We start from the raw sequence: 23469 nt of genomic DNA on the forward strand, positions 1-23469 counted from the left end.
GGGAACAACAGCATGGGGCCGCTGCTGGAGGAGGTGCCCCAGGTAAGCACCAAACCCCACCATCTACTTCCAAAGCTTGCACCCCCACCACCTCCATCTCCACCCCCTGTCCCAACCCAGAGCCTGCACTCAGCACCCAAACTCCCTCTCAGAGGCTGCACCTCAGGTCCCCTCCCTGACCCGAACTCCCTCCCTGAGCCAGACCTCTCACCCCTTCTGCACCCCAACTCCCTCCTAGAACCTACACCTGCCCCAGCCCAGAGCATGCACCTCAGACCCCCTCCCCCACCAAACTCCCTCCGAGCCCAATCCCTCATACCCCCTGCACCCAAACTCTCTCCCAGAGCCTGACCTCTCACCCCTTCTGCACCCAAACTCCCTCTCAGAGCCTACACCCTGCACTCCTCCTGTACCCCAATCCCCTGCCCCACCCCAAAAAACCCCTCCCTCCCAGCGCCTTAGGCAGGTGGTGGTGGTGGGGAGTTTGCCGGGGGGGGGGTTCTGGGAACCACCAAAATTTCTACAAACCTGCTCCTGTCCCTATAGCCCAAGGACTCCCATTGTCCCCCCTTCCCCGCAACCAGCATTCGGGACTCCCCATCCACAGGTCCCTACGGCCGTGAGCACCCAGACACCCTCCCTCCAGCCCCCCCTTGTGCCCCCAACCTCCTCCTGCCACAGCCCTTCCCCACCCACCTGGCGCCCAGCCCCGCGAAGAAGCAGGCAGGACCCCTACACCGCCGCTGCGCTCACCAGCCCCGTCCCAGCTTCAACCCTCAAAGCGGCAACAGCCTCTCCCGCTAGCTCCGCCCTTCTCGCAGCCCAGCCCCTGGGCCGAGAATCAGCCGAGCCCCAACACGCTCAGTGATTGGGTCCCCGGATACACCGCTTCAGCCAATCAACTTGGCGGAAGGCGGAATATACCCCCCCTTCTTCCGGATCCGCCCACTAAGCGTCTTGACCAATCGGCATAGGAGCGGGTCTCCGGAGCGAGGCCTTTAATCAATGGAAAACGTGGTTGCTATGGCACCAGGATAGAACTATTGGCTTACGGGGAAGGCTGCCGTTGATACTGGGCCCGCCCCCTTTTTTCTGTCCGGAGCGGAGGCGCTGCTCCCGCGGCACCGGCCTGCGGGATGGTGAGGGGGGCGAGGGCTGCCCGGTCCGGAGGGCGGGGCGGGGCGGGACGCACAACACGGCGTGGCGCGGGCTAGGCCGGCTGCTTGGGGGAGTGACCGCAGTGTAGTGCAGCGGCAGTAGGCCCCGAAGGCTGTCCTGGGATTTAGCAACCCCAGCCCCACACAGCGGCTGGGGCAGTGGGCCCTGGGGTGGTCACCGCCCCGGGGGAGGCAGCCCTGAGGTCCTGGGGCTGGGTCCGGGCTGGCGTGGCAGGTACCGAGTTCCTAGCTGCATCCTTGCCCGTGCTGTAGTGGCGCTTCCAAGGGGGCTGCAGGCCCCACAAGCGCGTATCCTCCTCCCACCCCGCCATAATAACACCACCACATTTTGTCGATGTCAAAGTACATTACAAAGGAGGGTGGTAGCATTATCCCCATTTTACAGGTGGGGAAACTGTGGCGCAGAGCAGGGACATTACTTACTGAAGGTCCCTCTGCAGGCTAATAAAGGTGCTGGGATTAGAACCAGGTCTTCTGAGACTGGTTCAGTGCTAATTTATTAGGCTACACTGCCACAGTGTGTTGCTCCAGTTGATCTAAGTGGCATGACCTAGGTAGGCGACAGGCCCTAGTGTGTGCTACATGGTGCTGGTCCCAGCTGCGTGGCTTGCAAACATATTCTGGTGTGCACTGTATCATCTTGATCCCAACCATGTAGCCAGGGCTGTCGCTAGGGGTATGTGGGGCCTGGGACTACCCCCCCTCCATCCCAGACCGCACCCCTACTTCACCCTTTCCCTTAAGCCCCCACCTGCCTCTTCCTTCCCCTGCTCCACTCCTGCCTTGCCTTTTTCTGGCTTCCGCCCCCTCCTCTGAGCAACACCGGGAGCTGGCGGGGAGGGTTGGGGTCACTGCTGCTGCTTCCCGCTGGTGAGTGCAGGCCTGACCTTTGCTGCTGGTGCTAGCCTGGCCCCCCACACCCTAATCACACACACCCCAGGCTGGCCTAGCACCCCTCCTCCCCCCGCACGACACACAGAGCTGTCCCTAGGGTATGGTGATTCGTGGCAGCTGCTGTGGGGTCCCCCAAAGTGTGGGGCCCCCCAAAGTGCTGGGCTTAGGGGCTGCCCTGATTCGCTGCACCCTGCAAAAATTACCAGTCTCAGCATACATTGCACTGTCTCAATTTCAATGCACTTACATACAAATATAGATGGAGCATAATATTTAGGGATCTATCATCCCTGCAAGTTACACCTTCAGGCTGGAGCCTTCTGTCTTCACAAGCCATACCTCTGTCCTTTAAAAGGGCAGCTTTTTACATTTTTGTGTGGCCACACAGTGTCTATTGTTCTCTGGCTTCTCTGGAAATCACAATGGTTGCTGAGAATGGAAGCTTCTGATTTCATTCCGGATTGTTCTCCCCTGACACTGAGAGTCTTGTCTGCCTACTTTGGGAATCTAATTCTAGTCTCTACTCTTCTGTTAATATTTCAAGGCTTCCAGCTTCAAGAAATCTACTTTAGGGGCAGTAGCCCAGAGGAAGAAGACAGGTCCTAAACTTGAACTAACTGAAGACCAGAAGCAGGAGATCCGAGAGGCTTTTGATCTGTTTGATACCGATGGCACTGGGAACATAGATGTTAAGGAGCTAAAGGCAAGATTAAACTCAATGTTAAAGAGAAAAAGGACCTAGACGTATAGAGACCTAAACTAATTTAAGCTGGGGCAGAGGAGGGTTGATCCCTTTACAACACAAAGCCACTGCATCCCCACACAACCGCTATCTGTCGCTCTTTGTGCTGTCCCCTTCTCCCATGGGTCTCTTTGGAGCTGGGTTGGCAAAAACACACTCTGGATTGTAGTTCTAGGATGTCATGAGCTTTGTATGTGTTGGTAGAAGGTCAAAGGTTTTTGGTCATTATGAAAGCCATCTTAGGCTCATACCATTATGAAAGCCATTGTTAAAGAACATGCCAGTGTCATCATTTCTGTGTCTCTGTGACAGAGCAGATATTTGGGTCTTCCACCTCACTCATTCTGCTAGGGAGGATGATTAACCCTGTCTAGGATTTTCCTGCTTTCTACAGCTCCCTCTTCTGCTTCTCCAGTTTAAACCCTGCCACACTCTGAGGGCCATGCAGAAAGGCAACCTCATGGCAGGAGGGATAGCTCAAGGGTTTGAGCATTGGCCTGCTAAACCCAGGGTTGTGAGTTCAGTCTTTGATTTAGGGATCTGGGGCACACAAAAAAATAAAAAAAATCTGTCAGAGATGGTGCTTGGTCCTGCCCTGAAGGCAGGGGACTGGACTCAATGACCTTTCAAGGTTCCTTCTAGCTCTATGAGATAAGTATACTTCCATAACAAAAAAAACAACTTTCAAGTCTGCCATTTGTCTCTTCACCAGGGAATGTAAAAGCAGTGTGTGGAGGGGTGAGGAAACTCTCAAATATGCTGAGGGGATTCTAAGTGTTTTTTCTACACTCTTTGAGAGAAATTTCCATTATGTCAGTGGAATGTGGCAGGGGCTGAAGCAACTTCTATGTACATGATGGACAAAACCAACTATTCAGCTTTTTTAAAGGAGATTTGTAGAGGAACCAGAATCCCAGCTGTTTTAGACTTTCTTCTGAAGGTTTATGTCTTATGTTCTTATGTTCTTATGTCAAGGTGTAAACGCAAACTCCCCCTGGGCTTAAGTGCTGGTTGACTTGAGGAGCACAGTAGATTGGAGTTCAGTACAGTACTAGACATGATGGGATCTTCTTCCATGGGGTCACGTTCCTTGAAGGCTGTGACCTTTCTTTTCCCTCCAATTACCTCCCTAGAAGCTCCAGGAAGTCTGTATATCTGAGGTTCCTCATTCTGAATGTAGTGTCCACATAGTAATGTAGTGACCCTTTGACCAGTAGAATAGGAGAGCTCTCTGCCTTTTCCTGTACCCCATCCACACTTGATTTCCCATAGAGAAAAGGTGGTCTTTTAGATCTGTTCTATTTGTTTTCCCAAACCTTTCACCTAACCAGAACACTTATCCTCTGAGTGGGTGTCCGAGTTCTAAGCCAGAAAGAGGGAAAACCCAGACCTCAAAAAGTGACTTAGAATGCTAAAGATCAAATGAATAAGGTTAAAGATCTGAGGATCAGGGGGAACAATTTCTTACGTGGCATGGGTGATGAGTCTTACATCTTCGGCTTTTTTCTTATGGGGGAAAGAGGGTCTGCAGAACACCAAGAACTTCTCTCTTCCATTAATTTTCCCCTTTACTGACTCCACTTCCTTGCTAGTACTGACTAGATATTCTCCAGAGCATGTCTAGAGAGCTCCTATACAAGCCGAAGGAGTTACTGTAAAGGCATTCAGCTCTCTCCAGGTTGCTAAGTGTTATTAGGAGACCATTTTTCCATCACCTGCTCTTTGACCTTGCTGTTTGCCTTGAGGAAAAAATACCTAATTTAACCACAGTGTGACATAGTTTAACTTTTTTTCTTTCGTACTTCTATTTCCATTGCCCACTGAGGAGCTAATCTTTTTTCATTGTTTGCAGGTGGCCATGAGAGCACTAGGGTTTGAACCCAAAAAAGAAGAGATCAAGAAAATGATATCAGACATTGATAAGGAAGGAACAGGAAAGATCAGCTTCAATGACTTTCTGGTGGTGATGACTCAGAAGATGGTATGTAAATTGGGACAGTTACAATGAAACCAACTTTGCAAGTTGCTGAATGCTTTTCAATTCCTGTTGACTTCAGTGGGAATTGAAAGGACTCAAAACTTCCCTGCCTAATCTTAGCAACCACATGTGCAAAAGTTGTGGTTGCGAATAGGAACCATCCCATCATAGTTGGTGGTGTCTTTAAGATCTTTCTCTCTGATAAGATTGCTTAAAAAGAAGGGTGTGGAGAGAAACTAATATCAAAACCACACAAGAGAAGAAAAACGTTGGCCACCAAGAAGAGAAGCTGTGATCAGTTTTGGTAAGTTGAGGATGACAGTGATAGTCATTATGCCAGTGCAATGTTTTTCCAAATTTAAGATCTCTACTGCCATGATCTGTGTACTGTACCTAAAAATTCTTAGAAAAACTCATTGATAACAAAATAGCATATTTGACAGTGTAGAAGCTTGATGCTGCAAAACTTTAATCATGCAAAGATCTGGTCCTAGACATGAAAGGAACAGAAAAGTGACATTCAGAGAACATCATTACATTGGCAAAATTAAGGCTCGCTAAGTGCTTTCACTCACTATTTGCATAATTTCTAATAATTGGGTTTCTTTTATATTGAATCTTATCTGAGTTTCCTGTGTTTCTAATGTTTATTTTGATAACTACAATTTTACACTTAAGTTATTGATATATACTCTTAGACTTAACTACAAGTTAACAAAGTTTTTGGCTATGAACTGGTATGTTGTTTACTTCTTTAAGGCTGAAAAAGATTCCAAAGAGGAGATTCTAAAAGCCTTCAAACTGTTTGATGATGATGAAACTGGCAAAATCTCTTTCAAAAACCTTAAACGTGTGGCCAAGGAACTTGGGGAAAATCTCACAGATGAGGAGCTACAGGTTTGTGCCTTGTATGATTTTTGCCCACATATGTTGTGTACATAGTAGTTGTGACAGGTTGGATTGGATCACAGAACCCCCCTTGAGAGCTGCCACCTGATGTGCCAAGACTACTTCTACCCCTGCCTTCTCTGCCAGCTCGGGGCCTCAGCACCTTGTCTTGCTGAGCCAGACACTCCCGTCTGCTCCAACAAAGACCAAGGGTCTGAATTACTTGCCTCAAAGCTGCAAGTTTACCTGAAAGCAGCTAACAGAAGTGTTCCTGTCTTTAACACTCAGATGCCCAACTCCCAATGGGGTCTAAACACAAACAAATCCGTTTTACCCTGTATAAAGCTTATGCAGGGTAAACTCATAAATTGTTTGCCATCTATAACACTGATAGAGAGAGATGCACAGTTGTTTGCTCCCATAGGTATTAATACATACTCTGAGTTAATTATTAAGTAAAATGTGATTTTATTAGATACATAAAGTAGGATTTAAGTGGTTCCAAGTAGTAACAGACAGAATAAAGTAAGTCACCAAGCAAAATAAAATAAAATGCGCAAATCTATGTCTAATCAAACTGAATACAGATAATCTCACCCTCAGAGATGCTTCAGTACTTTTTTTTTTTCCCCCTCCTCTCTCAGACTGGACACCTTCCAGGCCCGGGCATAATTCTTTCCCCTGGTACAGCTCTTGCTAGGGGATTCTTCATGATGGCTCCTTCCCTCTCTTTGTTCTGTTCCATCCCTTTATATATCTTTTGCATAAGGTGGGAATCCTTTGCCCCTCTCTGGGTTCCCACCCCTTCCTTCTCAATGGAAAGACACCAGGTTAGAGATGGATTCCAGTTCAGGTGAAATGATCACATGTCACTGCAAGACTTCATTGCCCACTTGCCAGCACATATGTGTACAGGAAGACTTACAGGTAAAACACACCCATCTGCAGACAATTGTCCTGGTTAATGGGAGTCATCAAGATTCCAAACCACCATTAATGGCCCACACTTTGCACAATTACAATAGGACCTCAGTTATATTTCATATTTCTAGTTTCAGATACAAAAGTGGTACATTTATACAAATAGGATGATCACACTCAGTAGATTATAAGCTTTGTAATGATGCCTTAGAAGAGACCTTTTGCATGAAGCATATTCCAGTTACATTATATTCACTCTTTAGCATATTTTTATAAAACCATATAGACTGCAATGTCACAGTAGTCACTGATTGTATTACTCCATTCAGATTTAATTAATTAACTTTCATTTTTTAACTTAAGTGAAACTGCTGCAAAATCACCAGTCTGCTGCACTAGAGTGCCACAGAATCCAGAAGTTTTGCAACAGAATTCTGGCTTAGTTTGTCACACAGTACATGGGGCCTTGAATATGCTCTTTTTAAAGAGATGGGTGTACAATGTAGTGGAAAGAGCCTAAAATATAAGCCTCCCCACTCTGAACTCTGGGGTACAGATGTGGGGACCCACATGAAAGACCCCCTAAATTTATATTCCACCATCTTAAGTTAAAACTTCCCCAAGGCACAAATTCCTTTCCTTGTTCTTGGATGGTATTACTGCCACCACCAAGTGATTTAAACAAACATTCAGGCATGGGCCACTTGGAGCCCTATTTCTCCCCCCCCTTCAAAAAAAATATCCCCCCAAGCCTCTTCATCCCCTTTCCTGGGCGGGGCGGGGGGGCGCTTGAGAATAATATACCAACAGTTAAGTTAACAAAGTGAGCACAGACCAAATCCCTGGTTTTTAGGACTCTGAAAATCAACCAGGTTCTTAAAAGAAGAATTTTATTTAAAAAAAAAAAAGGTAAAAAAATCACACCTGCAAAATCAGAATGGAAGATAACTTTACAGGGTAAATAAAAAGATTTAAAACCCAGAGGATTCCCCTTTGATTCTGCTTCTCAGTTACAAAACAGGAATAAAATTACCTCTTAGAATAGGGAAAATTCATAAGATAAAACAAACGATAATCTAACGCATTTCCTTGCTATTACTTACAATTTGTAATCTTAGATCCTTATTTCAAGTAGGGTTTTAGGAGATTTTTTTTCTTGCCCTGGTCCCTCTCTGTCTGAGAGAGAACCCACAAAGAGAGCACCAACAAAGAACTCCCCCACACACAGATTTGAAAGGATCTTCTTCTCTTATTGGTTCTTTTGGTCAGGTGTCAACCAGGTTATTCGAACTTCTTAACCCCTTACAAGTAAAGGCAAAATTTTATGCTACCCTTTGCTGTGTGTTTATGACAGGCCTGAACTAAAGTAGTGGGCAAGCTTTGCTGATATAAAGCAAAGTTAGGCTGTGAGCAAACATCAGGCTTTGCCTGCTTGCACAGTTACAGAATTTGGCAAGAACAAGACTAATATTGCACAAAACACACATTTCTAAGAAGTGGTAGGCACAAAGTACTTATGCAAACTCATTTTAGAAGAGTGGTACCAGAGCATTTCAGTATTAAAGATGGTACAAAAACATTCCCCAAAGATAACAGGGACACATTGACCCTCCTAAAAATAGGGTCAGAATAACAGTGTAATGAATAAAAATGTATAAGGTGATGGGTGGTAACTGGCTACGTCAGAGGGTGCTAACTAACCACGTCAGATGGGCAATACGTAACTTGTTTATATTAACGTATAAAATTAAGTCTCCGAGGAAGTGTCTTTGGCCAGCCTAAGGGGCAGTGAAAAGTCCTGCCACTAACTAAGCTGCATCCATTGTCCTGGGCATACGTGTCTTAGTATCCTCGTAGAGACTGCCAGGTGCTATTACTGTGCTTCATCAACAATAAACCTAGCTGTGTGTCTTCATTCCTAAACAGATCTTGTGGTCATTGGGCAGTTTGCTCAAGGTCTGCACAAAGCTGGGACAGCGCACAGTAAAAACACACACGCAGCCGAATATCTAACAACGTTGGTGACCCGCTAGATCTTTTGTTCTTTCACACTCCATAGACCAAATCCCCAGTCCCCGACATATCCCCTTTGCATTGCTTGGTAGTGCAAAAGGTCCGTAAGACTGCCCTAACCAAGTACTTGAGGATTTCCCTTGTGTGGGGAAATTCCTTGGTGGAATAACTGGTTCTGTGTTAAAACCCTCTCAGTCTTCAAGGCATGGGGATGGTAGGGCAAGGGAATGTGTCCAGAGTGCTGCTGTGTGCCTGCAAACCCTGGTTCGTGTTATGGCTCTGTGGGGGCTATTCTTAGCCAGCACAATCCTGTGGCTGCTCTGGCTTACGTGGAAGAGGCACACCACAGGCACCAGGATCAGGGATGGGATGTAAAAGTTATTTAAACCCACTCTTGCCCTGGATGCAAGCAGGTAAATTTGTAAATTATCTTTGTAACAACAGAAAGTGCTGAGTTTTACTTAAATTATCTCCATTTCCTGCTGCCCTTTCCTTTCCCACTCCCTCCTATTTCCTGTACTCTGCTGGTGTCATTCTTGCTCAAATGGCACTACTCTGGGACTAAAGAGTGCAAATTAAAGATCCACACCACAATGGGAGCTCTTGCCCAGTGCAGACATTGTAATGTATTAAGTGAATGTTGTGCTGTCCTTCTGCATCTTAAATCAAAGTCCTTTCCATGTGCACTACTACAAAAAATAAAGTTAAAGAGTTTATGAATATTTGTGTCTGAAATAGGTTCTAAAGGCCAAGACTGTGTTGAGTGTATATTGCCGGATGGATCCTACTTACAGTTACACTTTTGTAAATCCCAAGTAACTCCAATGTCTTCAGTAAAATTGCAGTACTCTGGAGTTACAAAGATGCAATACAGCAGGATCTGTTGTTTTCTTCCAGGATAGTTTCTGTAACACACAGTGTGTATAGTAGCATAACAACTGCTTTTGAATAGATTGGATGTGAAATTTGCTGTAATAAAATCCTGTGTTCTTTTCATTCCATTTCCCTCCCTTCCCTGATATACCTTAATGGACCCATCTAATTTGGTCTCTGAATCCTTAACATCATGCAGGAAATGATTGATGAAGCAGATCGAGATGGAGATGGGGAAGTGAATGAGCAGGAATTCCTGAGGATCATGAAGAAGACCAGTCTTTACTGATATGTTTGTTGTGGATTTTCTTTTTATACAGTTGGAAATATACTTGGTAGGTGCATGAGTTTTCTCCAGTCTCTGTCATTTCTCAGGGACAAAGGAAAAGTTGGGTCATTGTGTTCTGTGTGTCTGATCTTTAAACTTCATTTGTGAAATGTTCCAACTGCTAAGCTGAAACTGTTTTCAATGAGAAAAACCTTCACACATTTATTCTTATAGGTTTTTCACACCCAGTTTGTTTCAAATATACAATTCATATTTGCAGAGCCATATCTGACTAAAAACGCACCGGAAAGAGATTGTGTATGCTTACAGAATTGTTAATACAAGAGAGGACTCATAGCCAGAGATTTCTGATACAAACTGCCTCACAGTAAACGGTGAATTTGAATCCAGAGTTTTGGTTTGGGCGCAGTGATATTAAATGCTGCATTTAACAGAGTGACAGGAACCCTTTCCTTCTTTTATTATACCGTTGAAAAACATGTAAGTGAGCAGATTGTTACAGCTTAACATACTGCTATCAGAGAAGTTCTTCTTTGTGCAATCTGTCCTTAATAGTGGGGGACGGGGAAGAAGAGAAGTTACAACTGTTAAAAAAACAGAGCTGTATGTTGTGGGGAATATTCAATGGCTCCTAATTGTACAATTTTGTTTGAAATGAAATACTGGTTTCTTTTTTTAGCCATCATGGTTGTAGAAATAAACATACACAAACATGAATATAAAGGGACACAGCTGCCTTCTTGAATTTGCAAACAACCTAAAGCAAATGTGCCAAATTCTCCTAATAGACTGTTAATATATTAATGGTCAATTTTAGGTGTGACAAAATGGGGGGTTTTCTTAGTGTTTTGCTATGTATTTGCTATGTGCTGCATATTTAACGAGGTGGTGGGAGAGGGTGTGTGTTGTTGCAGAGGACCAGGCATGATCTCACCTAGTAGCCTGGATCCCAGACAATGACCTGAATATTGTGGAACTTAGCAACCAGAGGCCCAGGGCCAGATTCATTTTTTGTGGGCCCTGCGCCAAACATATTTGTGGGCCTCCTGGGGAATGATTGTAAAAGGGGCTGGGAGCAAAACCACAGTGGGGCGGGAGCTAGGGTTGGTTCCTGGAGCAAGGGAGGGACCGGGGTAAACTGCAAGCACAGCAGGGTTGGGGAGGGGGTAAACAGGATCTACCCCTCCCGCCCACCCCTGCCCACATAGAGCGGGTGCCTACCTGGTTCTAGCCCATTCTCTTCATCTCTCTCTGCACTGAGCTGTCCAGCCCTCTGGGGTGGGTGTTGGAGGAGGGAGGAGAGGAGGCTAATGTGGTTACTCCTATAACCGGACTTTTAGTTTCCAGTCAGCACTGCTAACCGGACACTCAGATCCCATTTTCTACTGGAGTTTCCAGTCTAAAACTGGATACCTGGCAACAGGGCTGAGGGGGCGAGCAATCATTTTTAAAAATGAGAGGGCTAAGCCTTAAGCGGGCAGGGAGAGAGGGGAAGCAAGTGGTGGGTGGGCTAGGGAGTGGAGAGGAGCTAGTGGGCAAGGCCAGGTCTGCTGTAGGGCCCAGGTAGGTTGGAGATTGAGGGGGATCAGTGGACACAGTATCCCCAGCCCAGGTGACGTGACAGCCAGTGGTGGATTTAGAGTTAGTGGGGCCTCTTGGCCCTGTGCTCAGCTTCATTTTTGGGGCCCCTCCTTGGGATCCAGCCAAGAAAAAGAAGGGGGGGGGTGTTGCGAGCTGTCAGTCTCCACCCCAAACCCTGCTTTGTCTTCAGCATTTATAATGGTGTAAAATGTATTAAAAAGTGTTTTTAATTTACACGGGGTCACACTCAGAGGCTTCCTGTGTGAAAGGGGTCACCAGTACAAAAGTTTGAGAACTAGTGATATAGAGCTTTCTTGCTGGGTCTAATGATTGACCAGGGACTGGCTGGTGGAGAACTTTTGTTTTGCTGATGTTCAGAGTTAGCTCTAGGCTTTTGTAAGCTTCAGAGAAGCAATTAAGGGTGTTTGATGATCCTCCTTCGAATGTGCAACTATTGCACAAGCATCTGCATACTGGAGTTTGGTTACTGTTGCTAATATTACTTTAGTTCAGGCACAGAGACGAGAAAGGTTGAAGAGGTTGATGTCAATCCTATATTGGATGCCAATGCCCTATGGTAGACTGTCTTGGATTAGTGTTTTCATAGCTGCTAAGTAAATGGAGAAAATGGTGGGTGCCAGTACACAGCCTTGTTTTACGCCAGTTCGAATGACAAAGGGCTCAGAGGTAGAGCCACTACACAAGATGGAGGCAGTCATCTGGTCATGGAGGAGTCTTACAATGGTGACAAATTTGCTTGGGCAGCCAAATTATGACATGATTTTCCACAGAGGCTCATGGGTGACAGAGTTGAAGGCTTTGGTCAGAGCCATAAAGGCCATATACAGCTCTTGGTGGTGTTCTTGACATTTTTGCTGGATCTGCTTGGCTGCAAAAATCCATGTCGGTTGTGCCTTGTGATGGTCTGAAGCCACACTCGGACTCTAGAAGTACTTCCCTTGCAACAGGGAGCAGGCAATTCAATAAGAGTCTAGCAAAAATCTTCCCAGCAATCGAGAGGAGGGCAATGCCTCAATAGTTGCAAAAGACGGCCCTGTGTCCCTTTTTGAAAATAGTGACGATATTAGCATTACATAAGTCAGCAGGGATTTCTTCAGTGCGCCAGATTTTGAGGAGCAGCAAGTGAAGCTTGTTAGTTTTTCTTCTCTCATTTTCAGTACTTCAGTTGGCATGCCATCAGGGCCTGGTGATTTATTGTTCTTCATGTGTTTAATTGCTTTGCAGACCTCCTCAGATGTTGGTGGGTTGGCAAGAGTTTCCCAGGGATGGAGTTGATAGTGTTGTCACTCACAGTTGAGTCTCAATTTAGAAGCTTTTGGTAGTGTTCCATCCAGTGCTCTTTGATGGGTTCGTTATCTTTAAGAAAGGTACTACCATCTTGCGTATACTTAACACCCTAATAACGATGCTGTCTGTAGTCTTGTACTTCTGGTAGGGTCACCTATGGCAGTGTAACCCTTCTGCCTGTCAGAGTCGGCAGCAACAAGGGCTGGGTTCAGTATCTAGGGATTCCTTTTCAATAACACAAGGCAAAACCGGCTCGAGCCCCCACCCAGTGACCTGGGACAATTACATACCACCCACCTGGGTGCCTCTAAGTGGCAATACTTCCCCTCTCGCAAGCACAGAGTCTGAGTGTAGCAAAAACCTTGTTTCGCTCCTTTAGTAAAATGTGGCATTATGTGGGGAAACACCACAAACAAGATTCATAACACAAACCATGAGCAAAAGACCCACCCCCAAGTAAGTTTGGAAGTGTCCTTTTCCCTTCAGGGTCTTAAGTCACCCCCCCTCCAATTTCTGTCCTTGGTCAGTGCAGCCCCAGAGTTCAGAAGTTCATCTGCAGGGTTTACCTCCCAGCCTGAGTGGAAGGGGGGGAGGTATGGGGGCTACTTACATGCTCCATTGCTTGGGTCAACGGCCAACTGCCACGCCTCTCTGCCAGCCATCCTGCTAGCTGCTCACCATGTCTTCAGCCCCCCCACCCCCATGCTTAACACAGCTCTGAGTGACTTCAGCTTTTAGTAACTTTAACTCTTTAGTGATTTCAGCTGTTAGTAGGGGAGCCTCAGTGCTGGCGCACCCAGAACCACTAGCCCAAAGTATGTCTAATACTTAGACCTAGGAATCAGCCATTTCAGCTTTGCAGCACATAACAAGACTCCTAATAGAGTCAGAATTAGCTCTGTTGTTATACTGTGGAGAGAGGAAGAACCAAAGTGGTGTTTAGGGCCGACCCTACCAGGCGCACATATCCATCCCCAGCTTATCTCTATTCACTGGGCTTTGGAACCCATGTCCCTTGCAGAGTGAGTGCTACTTAGTTGAGGGCGAGTCCCTCAGTCATAAAATGCCAAGTACAGTTCTACTGTCCTTGATTCACATAACCAGGATAATAACACTTCATTACTCCTGCCCCAATAACAAAGAGACTGGGGATCCCGCAGCAGCCAGATTGACCATTTGGGCAAGCAGTCTCATTATGCTTGGCAGGGTGGGTGTGCCCGTGCAAACTTGATCAGCCCCTGAACTCCTTTTCCATAGCTCACCACCAGATGTCAGGGTAGAGCTCATTCTGACTCTCCTTACAGCAGTAAGGTCAAAGGTGAAGTACTAGACAAAGTGCAGCCTAGCACAGCTCAACCCAGTATAAGACCTCAATGTCAGAACAGTTGGATGAAGCAGGATCACCTCTTAATGGCTGCAAAGGCGGACGAAGACTGCAACATTAAACTACTCACGCACAGGCTTCTTTCACGGGAAGAACTTTTTTCCCCACCCCTACCCATAAAAGTCCTGCGGCGATGAGCAAGTGGCGATGGGAATAGGTGAAGAGAGACACACACACAGGCGGTGACCGCAAGATGGTCGTCATCCCTGTACTGGGATGGGGGGCATTTTCAGCAGCAGTGGTCATGACTGAGCAGGCCTTTTTAGGCACCCCTCTGCTCACCCCATATGGAGATGGGACTAAAAAAGGGATATAGGCTATATCCCACGATACCTGACTAGAGAACCATGTCCAGAGGGATCACTCCCAGTGTGGTCAAAACCAAAAATGTTTCTTGCAACTTGGAATGTCTGTACTCTACTAGATGGATCAAAAAGTGAAAGACCCAAATACAGATAGAGCAATTGTTGATCGAGAACTCTCGAGGTACTACATTGACATTGCTGCGCTCAGCGAAACAAGACATGCAGATGAAAGCCACTTGATGGACGAGAGTGGCGGATGTACTTTCTTCTGGAAAGGAAACCAGCAAGCGACAGGTGTCGACTTTGCAATCAAAAACCTGCTAGTCAACCACCTGACTGAGCTCCCTGTTGGCATCAACGAGCGCCTTATGACCCTCAACATCCAATTGGTTAATAAGTCATTTGCCACTATGATCAATGCATATCCACCAACTGTTGATGCTGAAGAAGAACAGAAAGTATCCTTCTAAACTGACCTTGATAACATTGTCATCCATTCCAAAAACAGATACGATAATCCTTTTAGGAGACTTTAATACAAGAGTTGGCTGAGATGCTAACATATGGAGTAGCACCACTGGGAAGGAAGGACAAGACCAGTTCCAATGGCATCCTTCTACTCAGCAAATGTGCACAGCACAACCTTGTGGTCACAAACACAATCTTCAGACAAAGCAACAAGTACAAAACAACTTGGCAACACCCCCTCTCAAAACAGTGGCACCTCCTAGACTGTGTCATTGTAAGAACACAGGATTGAAGAGATATCAAAATCACCTGTGTCATGGGAAGAGTCGATGATTGCTGGACTGACCACCACCTGGTGAGGTTAATCATGTACATCAGGATTTCAATGAAATATAGAACCCAGTCCAAATCTCACAGACTGCAATACTACATCCAAAGATTTCACTCCTCAGCGCACCAAGAGAACTTCCAAACACTCCTCAGTGAAAAACTGGCCATATGCACACCTGGAAATGACAGCACAAGTGTCAAAGAAGACTGGGAAGCCCTAAAACAGACCATCCATGAGGTTTGTGAGGAATCCATTGGCCTTGCTACCATCAGGATTGGTTTGACAACAACAACATTAAGATTACAGCCCTTTTGGACCAGAAGAGAAAAGCTTTCTGTGATTCACAAAACCAACCACTATCCAGTCAGAAGCAGCGCTCTTTCCATCAAGTTCAAAGGAGGATCTGAGAAATCAAAAACAAAAGAGTTGGAAAGACTTTGGCCTGCTTGGCCTCCGTAAGGCTGATGAGTGACATCTGGTAAGTTTTGGGCATATGTATAGGAACTTTTATTGTTTTGCATATGCTTTCTCTGAAATGCTTTTACCTTAAGAATAAAGCTGCTTGCTTAGAAAGAGTTGCATAGTAACTTGTAATTGCTGGGAATATGCTGTTCATAGCCATCAGCGAGGCAGTTAGGCAGGGTGGCTTGCTGGGGATATCACAGCGTAAGGCAGGCAGCTGGGCAGCTTTAAAAACCTGGTCGTAAGGAAGTGGGACATGAATACCTTCCCAGAGACTGATGATGGTTGGAGGCAAAGTTCTGCACATTCCACTATCTTGCTCTCTGTTCTCATGTCACAGGGACCAAGGCCAATAGTGTGGTAATGCCAATCAGTTTGACTGAGCCATGTGTTTAAATACTAGATGGATGCCAGTGAAGATGGTTGGATTGCCAGACTCTGAATCAATGAGGGGGTTGAATACAACTGTAAACTACCCAGGTGATGGCTGAGATCCTTGTATGAGCTGACAATGAATCCATCATTGTATATTATTTATTATAAAGGCACTGGGCCTTTATGGTACTGCATAGGAATCCCCAGATTTCTATTTAGATAAGGGTGCCATTTGGGTATATATTTTAAAGACTCAGTTGAATAGTGCTATGATTGTACATTCATTGGGCAGCACAAATATGACATGCTGATGAGTGAGCTGATTGGGAAAATAGATTTGAACAGGAGTCTCCCATCTTTTGCATGGCTGTTAATGCTGGACAATCAAGGCATCCAGCCCCCCAGTCTCCCACCAAGGGGTTCCCTCTCTGCTTATAACACCTGTAGATCAGTGATGCTGAATTCTGTGGCAGCAGCCAGAACTTTTAAAATAGGGATGTTTTGACAAATGAATACAAACATGTTGGTTATTTTGATACAAAATTGAAAAGGGCCCTTATCCTGATTGCAATCTCCAATTACTACAATACAAGTCAGTAATAAAAGTACAAAGTGACTACAAAATATGTAACAGTAGTGTGTTTGTGACATTCCTCAGGGTACAATCTGGACAGAAGGACAGCTGCATCCCCTCAAATCTTCTACCTGGGGAGAGCAATCATGCCTGGTCCTGCTCTCACACAGCCTCTAATATGCAAAAATCACTCCCATCTGAATTGTAAGCATGTCATAATATTACATTACAGGGTGACAGTAAATTCCCAGTTCCAGGCTTGTCCCCAGAAAAGTGTATCTTGTACTGCCCAGCTCTTTCCTTCTGTGCATTACGAGCTCATAGAAAGTCTGTCATTTCAACAATAGAAAATGATATGCACAAATCAGGTAACCCCAAATAGAGGTTCCCAAACACTTCACTCCAAACATACAGTGATAAAACAATAAAACAAGTGTATTAACAAGAGAAAGATTGTAAGTGATTACAAGCCAGAAGGCATAAAAGTCAGAATTGATTAAAAAGAAAATAAAATATAAAACACAAACTAATAGCTAATGTAGCAAGCTAAATGAAGTCAAAGCAAAAGCTTTTCTGATCTCATGCTTTTTGCTGAAAGCCTCCCAATCAGGAGTCTGCCCCAGTTCAGTGTTTCTTCAGGTGGTGTTGCTGCCGTCAGCAGAGAGGAATGGAGGAGATAGGTAATTTGTGTTGAGTGGCCTCTATTCTTATACCTTTCTCTCCTCTTTACGGATTATCTCCTGGTGGGGTACAGGCGACAGCGTCTATCACACAGGAACCCTCAACTGTTCCCTTGTCTAAAATGTAAATTTCTTGTTCACACCCTACTTCCTGCCACAGGGTGGATGTTTACCCAGGTGATAGTCTATTTGATTATACCGATACTTAGCTGAGGTGCTTTTTGTCTCTGAGGAACTGTTTTGGGCTGTTTTTCTAACATTGGAACATGTCACAGCAATGTCATAGAGTAGAATCTTATAATATTACATACAAAGTTGCCACACATATTTTACCAGGACAATAATGTTTAGCAGATTATGAGTTTTCAAATGATACATTTTGTACAAAGTATGCCTTGTGAAGTATCATTGTCTTGTAAACGTGATGAACATGGAGTACAGGCTGTCACAATGGTGCAAATGTTTGTCTATGCATGCAAAACAGCACTAATTTCATTGTTACAATTAACATATACATTGTAAATGTCCTAATGGCATGTACGCTTAGAAGTTGGTCTGTGTTTCAGGCAAAGATAGCAAAGGAAGACGTAGGGGCTGTAGGAAATCAAACTCCACTCCTGAGATTTATATTCTGCAGATAAATGTGCTTAAATGAGAGCAGATAAAAATAATGTTCAAAAAAATCAGTCCAGTTGGTTTTATTAAGAAAATTATAGCAGAATGGAATTAAGATACAGAGGTAGGAAAGGAAATTAAATCAGTTTCTTTCAATGTAGCCAAAACATAAGATTTCAGTGAGTTTTTGGAAGGAAAACTGTATCTTCAAATAATTAGAAATGTCAGACACTAATGTCTTTGAGTTTCTTGTTTGCTTTTAAAGTATGGATCTTTCATTGAAAACAGGAATTCCCAAACACAAATGTTAAGGTTCAGCATATTTATCAGTAATTCAACCTGAAACACATGGTATAGATGGTGTAGTTATCACAAAAACGAGTTGTCAAGGGTGATCCCCCATTCTGGCACTTCGAGTGCAGGAGGTGGGGGCCCACAAGGATTTTAAAAATTAATACTGGCCACTCCAGGCTTGTATTAAACTAAAATTAAAATACCTTTTCTCTGACCTTGGCTTGGTAAATGTGGCCACCACCCAAATGCAAACCCCCTCTCAGATCCCAGGAAGGCACACTTGGGAATTCCTGCTTGTGGGGTATCCTCAAGCCCTTTCACACACACACACACCCTCCGAGAAAGAGCTGAGAAACAAAAGAAATTAGCTGTTGCCACCAGGTAATTTAACAACATATGCAACAAACCTCTTAGAACACCAAAAATCCAATCCTGTTCTTAAAAAAGGAAAATTTTATTAAAAACAAAAAGAAAGAAAATACATTTGTAACTTAGGCTTTTGTGAGATTTTAAAGGAGCAATTCCAAAAATTAAGCACCCAAAATAGCTCTCTTGAGGTTCAGCTTAAAGGTTACAAGCAAAACAAAAGCATCTGACTGGTTAACCGAGCGAGGAGGGCTTTAAACTAGGTTCAACGGGGACAGGTGAGCAAAGCCCACAGGTAAGTGGGGAACATGGAGACCTGGGAGATGGGTCGGAAACAAGAGGGAGCATGGGCTATAATGGCAGAGAGAAAGGAGGGTCAGGGCAAAACTGGGAGGCAAGATCAAACCAGTATCTTAGATGCCTATATACAAATGCGAGAAGTATGGGTAATAAACAGGAAGAACTGGAAGTTTTAATAAATAAATATAACTATGATGTTGGCATCACTGAAACTTGGTGGGATAATACACATGATTGGAATGTTGGTGTGGATGGGTACAGCTTGCTCAGGAAGGATAGACGGGGAAAAGGGAGGAGGTGTTGCCTTATATATTAAAAATGTACACACTTGGACTGAGGTGGAGATGGACATAGGAGACGGAAGTGTTGAGAGTCTCTGGGTTAGGCTAAAAGGGGTAAAAAAACAAGGGTGATGTCGTGCTAGGAGTCTACTACAGGCCACCTAACCAGGTGGATGAGGCTTTTTTAAAACAACTAATGCCTAACATAGTGAATGCTTATGGGAAGGGGGTAGGTTTAGAAGATAAAATAAAAAAAGAACAAGTTAAAAATCACTTAGAAAAGTTAGATGCCTGCAAGTCACCAGGGCCTGATGAAATGCATCCTAGAATACTCAAGGAGCTAATAGAGGAGGTATCTGAGCCTCTAGCTATTATCTTTGGAAAATCATGGGAGACGGGAATGATTCCAGAAGACTGGAAAAGGGCAAATATAGTGCCTATCTATAAAAAGGGAAATAAAAACAACCCAGGAAACTACAGACCAGTTAGTTTAACTTCTGTGCCAGGGAAGATAATGGAGCAAGTAATTAAGGAAATCATCTGCAAACACTTGGAAGGTGGTAAGGTGATAGGGAATAGCCAGCATGGATTTGTAAAGAACAAATTGTGTCAAACCAATCTGATAGCTTTCTTTGATAGGATAACGAGTCTTGTGGATAAGGGAGAAGCGGTGGATGTGGTATACCTAGACTTTAGTAAGGCATTTGATACGGTCTCGCATGATATTCTTATCGATAAACTAGGCAAATACAATTTAGATGGGGCCTACCATAAGGTGGGTGCATAACTGGCTGGATAACCATACTCAGAGAGTAGTTATTAATGGTTCCCAATCCTGCTGGAAAGGTATAACAAGTGGTGTTCTGTAGGCGTCTGTTTTGGGACCGGCTCTGTTCAATATCTTCATCAACGACTTAGATGTTGGCATAGAAAGTACGCTTATTAAGTTTGCAGATGATACCAAACTGGGAGGGATTGCAACTGCTTTGGAGGACAAGGTCATAATTCAAAATGATCTGGACAAATTGGAGAAATGGTCTGAGGTAAACCGGATGAAGTTTAATAAAGACAAATGCAAAGTGCTCCACTTAGGAAGGAACAATCAGTTTCACACATACAGAATGGGAAGAGACTGTCTAGGAAGGAGTATGGCAGAAAGGGATCTAGGGGTTATAGTGGACCACAAGCTAAAGATGAGTCAACAGTGTGATGCTGTTGCAAAAAAAGCAAACGTGATTCTGGGATGCATTAACAGGTATGTTGTGAGCAAGACACGAGAAGTCATTCTTCCGCTCTACTCTGCGCTGGTTAGGCCTCAACTGGAGTATTGTGTCCAGTTCTGGGCACCGTATTTCAAGAAAGATGTGGATAAACTGGAGAGGGTCCAGAGAAGAGCAACAAGAATGATTAAAGGTCTTGAGAACATGGCCTATGAAGGAAGGCTGAAAGAATTGGGTTTGTTTAGTTTGGAAAAGAAAAGATTGAGAGGGGACATGATAGCATTTTTCAGGTATCTAAAAGGGTGTCATCAGGAGGAAGGAGAAAACTTGTTCACCTTAGCCTCTAAGGATAGAACAAGAAGCAATGGGCTTAAACTGCAGCAAGGGAGATTTAGGTTGGACATTAGGAAAAAGTTCCCAACTGTCAGGGTGGTTAAACACTGGAATAAATTGCCTAGGGAGATATTTAAGAGTAGGTTAGATAAATGTCTATCAGGGATGGTCTAGACAGTATTTGGTCCTGCCATGATGGCAGGGGACTGGACTCGATGACCTCTTGAGGTCCCTTCCAGTTCTAGAGTCAGAGTCTATGAATCTGGGGTTAGCACAGAGGAGTCCACAAGCCTTACAGAAAATAAAATAAATAAACCTAATCACATCTATCTAAACATTCCCTGTCCCAATGAATCCTGCTAGGTATGGATGATGATTTTTCATGCCTGGTCCAAACTTTACACAGCATTGCAGCTGCCCCTGTCTCTTCAGCCCGTAGAGAACAACAGAGAGACAAAGGTGAAGCTTTCCCCCCATTTTAAAAAGTTCTAGCTTTCCTATTTACTCTTTTGGTCAGGTGCCCACTCCCTTTTCTTTACCTGGGGAACTTTTTTAACTCTTTACAGTACAGGTAAAGCAAGCAGCCACCAAGAGGGACTTTGTAGCTAGCTGGCTGGCTGGGTGTCCATAAAAGGGAGCTACCTCCCCACTTCATTTATCACACAAGCAATATATATGCAGGAAACTGTGAGGTGCAGTTAAACTTGAGCAATCCAAAGATATGAAGGCACACCTGGCCAACCTTCACACTGCAGTGATGCCACAACACAAATAAAAATGTGTCTTTAAAAATCAGTTACAGCTAATTGGGGACTAAAAGCAAATGCCTTAATCAGACTGATGTTTGCATGGTGTCACTCCAGGACAGAGCTATGGTTATTTGGGTGCCCTAAGACAATACCACATTTGCAATGCTCTTGCAGTTAGGAGCATTAGGCTGCAAATACTCAGGGACATGAATGTGTTGTTGAACAGTGTTGCTTTGCTCTCCAGGTGGCCCAGCTCCCTGTCCTTGAATTGCTCGGTATTCCCCAAGAGGCCTCTCTCACAACATCCTTCACCAACATTTTTGCCACAGACGCAGGTATGCTTGTGGCTAGTCACAGCAGCTCAACTCTCAGGCTCCCCAGTGTCATGTGTGTGGAGGCCACAAGAGAATGTTGACGTCTGTGGTGGAAATGCACCTTAATCATTGCCCTCAGCCCAGCTCAGTGCTTTCCCCTGCTATAGCCCTGCCATGCAGGGAGGAGGGAGAAAATTCCCTCCGAGCAGCAGTGGAACTCCCTTCCCCAGGTGAAGGCACAGTGAATATATGTTTGCATGGGGGGGTTAGTGGAGTGAGGTCTGGGCAAATGAGTAAATGATGGGGTGTCCAAAGCAATGAGAGAAGAGACTGCAAAGGAGACAGACTGAAATAAATTTCCCCTTAGAATCATAGAATATTAGAGTTGGAAGAGACCTCAGGCGGTCATCTAGTCCAATCCCCTGCTCAAAGCAGGACCATCACCAACTAAATCATCCCAGCCAGGGCTTTGTCAAGCCAGGCCTTAAAAACCTCTGAGGATGAAGATTTCACCACCTCCCTAGGTAACACAGTCCAGTGCTTCACCACCCTCCTAGTGAAATAGTGTTTCCTAATATCCAACCCCAACCTCCCCCACTACAACTTGAGACCATTGCTTCGTGTTCTGTCATCTGCTACCACTGAGAACAGCTGATCTCCATCCTCTTTGGAACCCTCCTTCAGGTAGTTGAAGGCTGCTATCAAATCCCCCGTCACTCTTCTCTTCTGCAGACTAAATAACCACAGTTCCCTCATCCTCTCCTCGTAAGTCATGTGCCCCAGCCCCCATATCATTTTCTTTGCCCTCTGCTGGACTCTCTCCAATTTGTCCACATCCCTTCTGTAGTGGGGGGATCAAAACTGGATGCAGTACTCCAGGTGTGGCTTCACCAGTGTTGAATAGAGGGGAATAATCACTTCCCTCGATCTGCTGGCAATACTCCCACTAATACAGCCCAATATGCCATTGGCCTTCTTGGCAATGAGGGCACACTGCTGACTCATAGCCAGCTTCTCGTCCACTGTAATCCCTAGGTCCTTTTCTGCAGAACTGCTGCTTAGCCAGTCGGTCCCTAGCCTGTAGCGGTGCATGGGATTCTTTCTTCCTAAGTGCAGGACTCTGCACTTGTCCTTGTTGAACCTCATCAGATTTCTTTTGGCCCAATCCTCCAATTTGTCTATGTCACTCTGGACTCTATCCCTACCCTCCAGTGTCTCTACCTCTCTCCCCAGCTTAGTGTCACCTGCGAACTTGCTGAGGGTGCAATCAATTGCATCATGCAAATCATTAATAAACATGAACAAAACTGGCCCCAGGACTGACCCCTGGGACACTCCGCTTGATACCAGCTGCTAAGTAGACATCGAGCCATTGATCACTAGCGTTGAGCCTGACAATCTAGCCAGCTTTCTATCCATCTTATAGTCTATTCATCCAATCCATATTTCTTTAACTTGCTAGCAAGAATACTGTGGGAGACTGTATCAGAAGCTTTGCTAAAGTCAAGGTATATCACATCTGCCGCTTTCCCCATATCCACAGAGCCAGTTATCTCATCATAGAAGGCAATCAGGTTGGTCAGGCATGACTTGCCCTTGGTGAATCCATGTTGACTGTTCCTGATCACCTTCCTCCCCTCCAAGTACTTCATAAAAACCCTTGAGCACCTACTCCATGATTTTGCCAGGGACTGAAGTGAGGCTGTAGTTCCCCGGGTTCTCTTTCTTCCCTTTTTAAAATTTGGGCACTAGA

At 44.9% G+C, this 23469-nt stretch overlaps 2 protein-coding genes across 4 annotated transcripts in view; one reads left to right on the forward strand and one right to left on the reverse strand.

Moving 5' to 3' along the window:
- Nucleotides 1-7812, reverse strand: part of NSDHL (NAD(P) dependent steroid dehydrogenase-like) — a 28188-nt gene extending 20376 nt beyond the window's left edge. The window contains exon 1 of one of the 3 annotated variants that reach the window (XM_045030235.1): nucleotides 7705-7812. The gene's annotated coding sequence lies outside the window, so the exon portion shown is untranslated. Of the gene's footprint in view, nucleotides 1-696; nucleotides 866-7704 lie in introns of those variants that run through there. The other 2 variants (XM_045030234.1, XM_045030233.1) reach the window with 2 other exon arrangements.
- Nucleotides 971-10503, forward strand: CETN2 (centrin 2). Its single transcript, XM_045030236.1, has 5 exons — nucleotides 971-1139; nucleotides 2617-2775; nucleotides 4667-4795; nucleotides 5552-5689; nucleotides 9687-10503. Exons 1-5 carry the CDS (start codon nucleotides 1137-1139, stop codon nucleotides 9774-9776), a joined length of 519 nt encoding a protein of 172 aa, XP_044886171.1. The 5' UTR covers nucleotides 971-1136; the 3' UTR covers nucleotides 9777-10503.
- Nucleotides 10504-23469: the final 12966 nt, after the last annotated feature.

Source organism: Mauremys mutica, chromosome 9 (genome assembly GCF_020497125.1).
Source record: "Mauremys mutica isolate MM-2020 ecotype Southern chromosome 9, ASM2049712v1, whole genome shotgun sequence".
Lineage (NCBI taxonomy): Eukaryota > Metazoa > Chordata > Testudines > Geoemydidae > Mauremys > Mauremys mutica.

Bases quoted from the DNA above. Each gene is read 5' to 3' on its own strand.
- CETN2 (XM_045030236.1), top strand. The intron at 2,776-4,666 runs GCAAGATTAAAC...CATTGTTTGCAG, and splicing joins TAGATGTTAAGGAGCTAAAG to GTGGCCATGAGAGCACTAGG. The intron at 5,690-9,686 runs GTTTGTGCCTTG...AACATCATGCAG, and splicing joins TCACAGATGAGGAGCTACAG to GAAATGATTGATGAAGCAGA.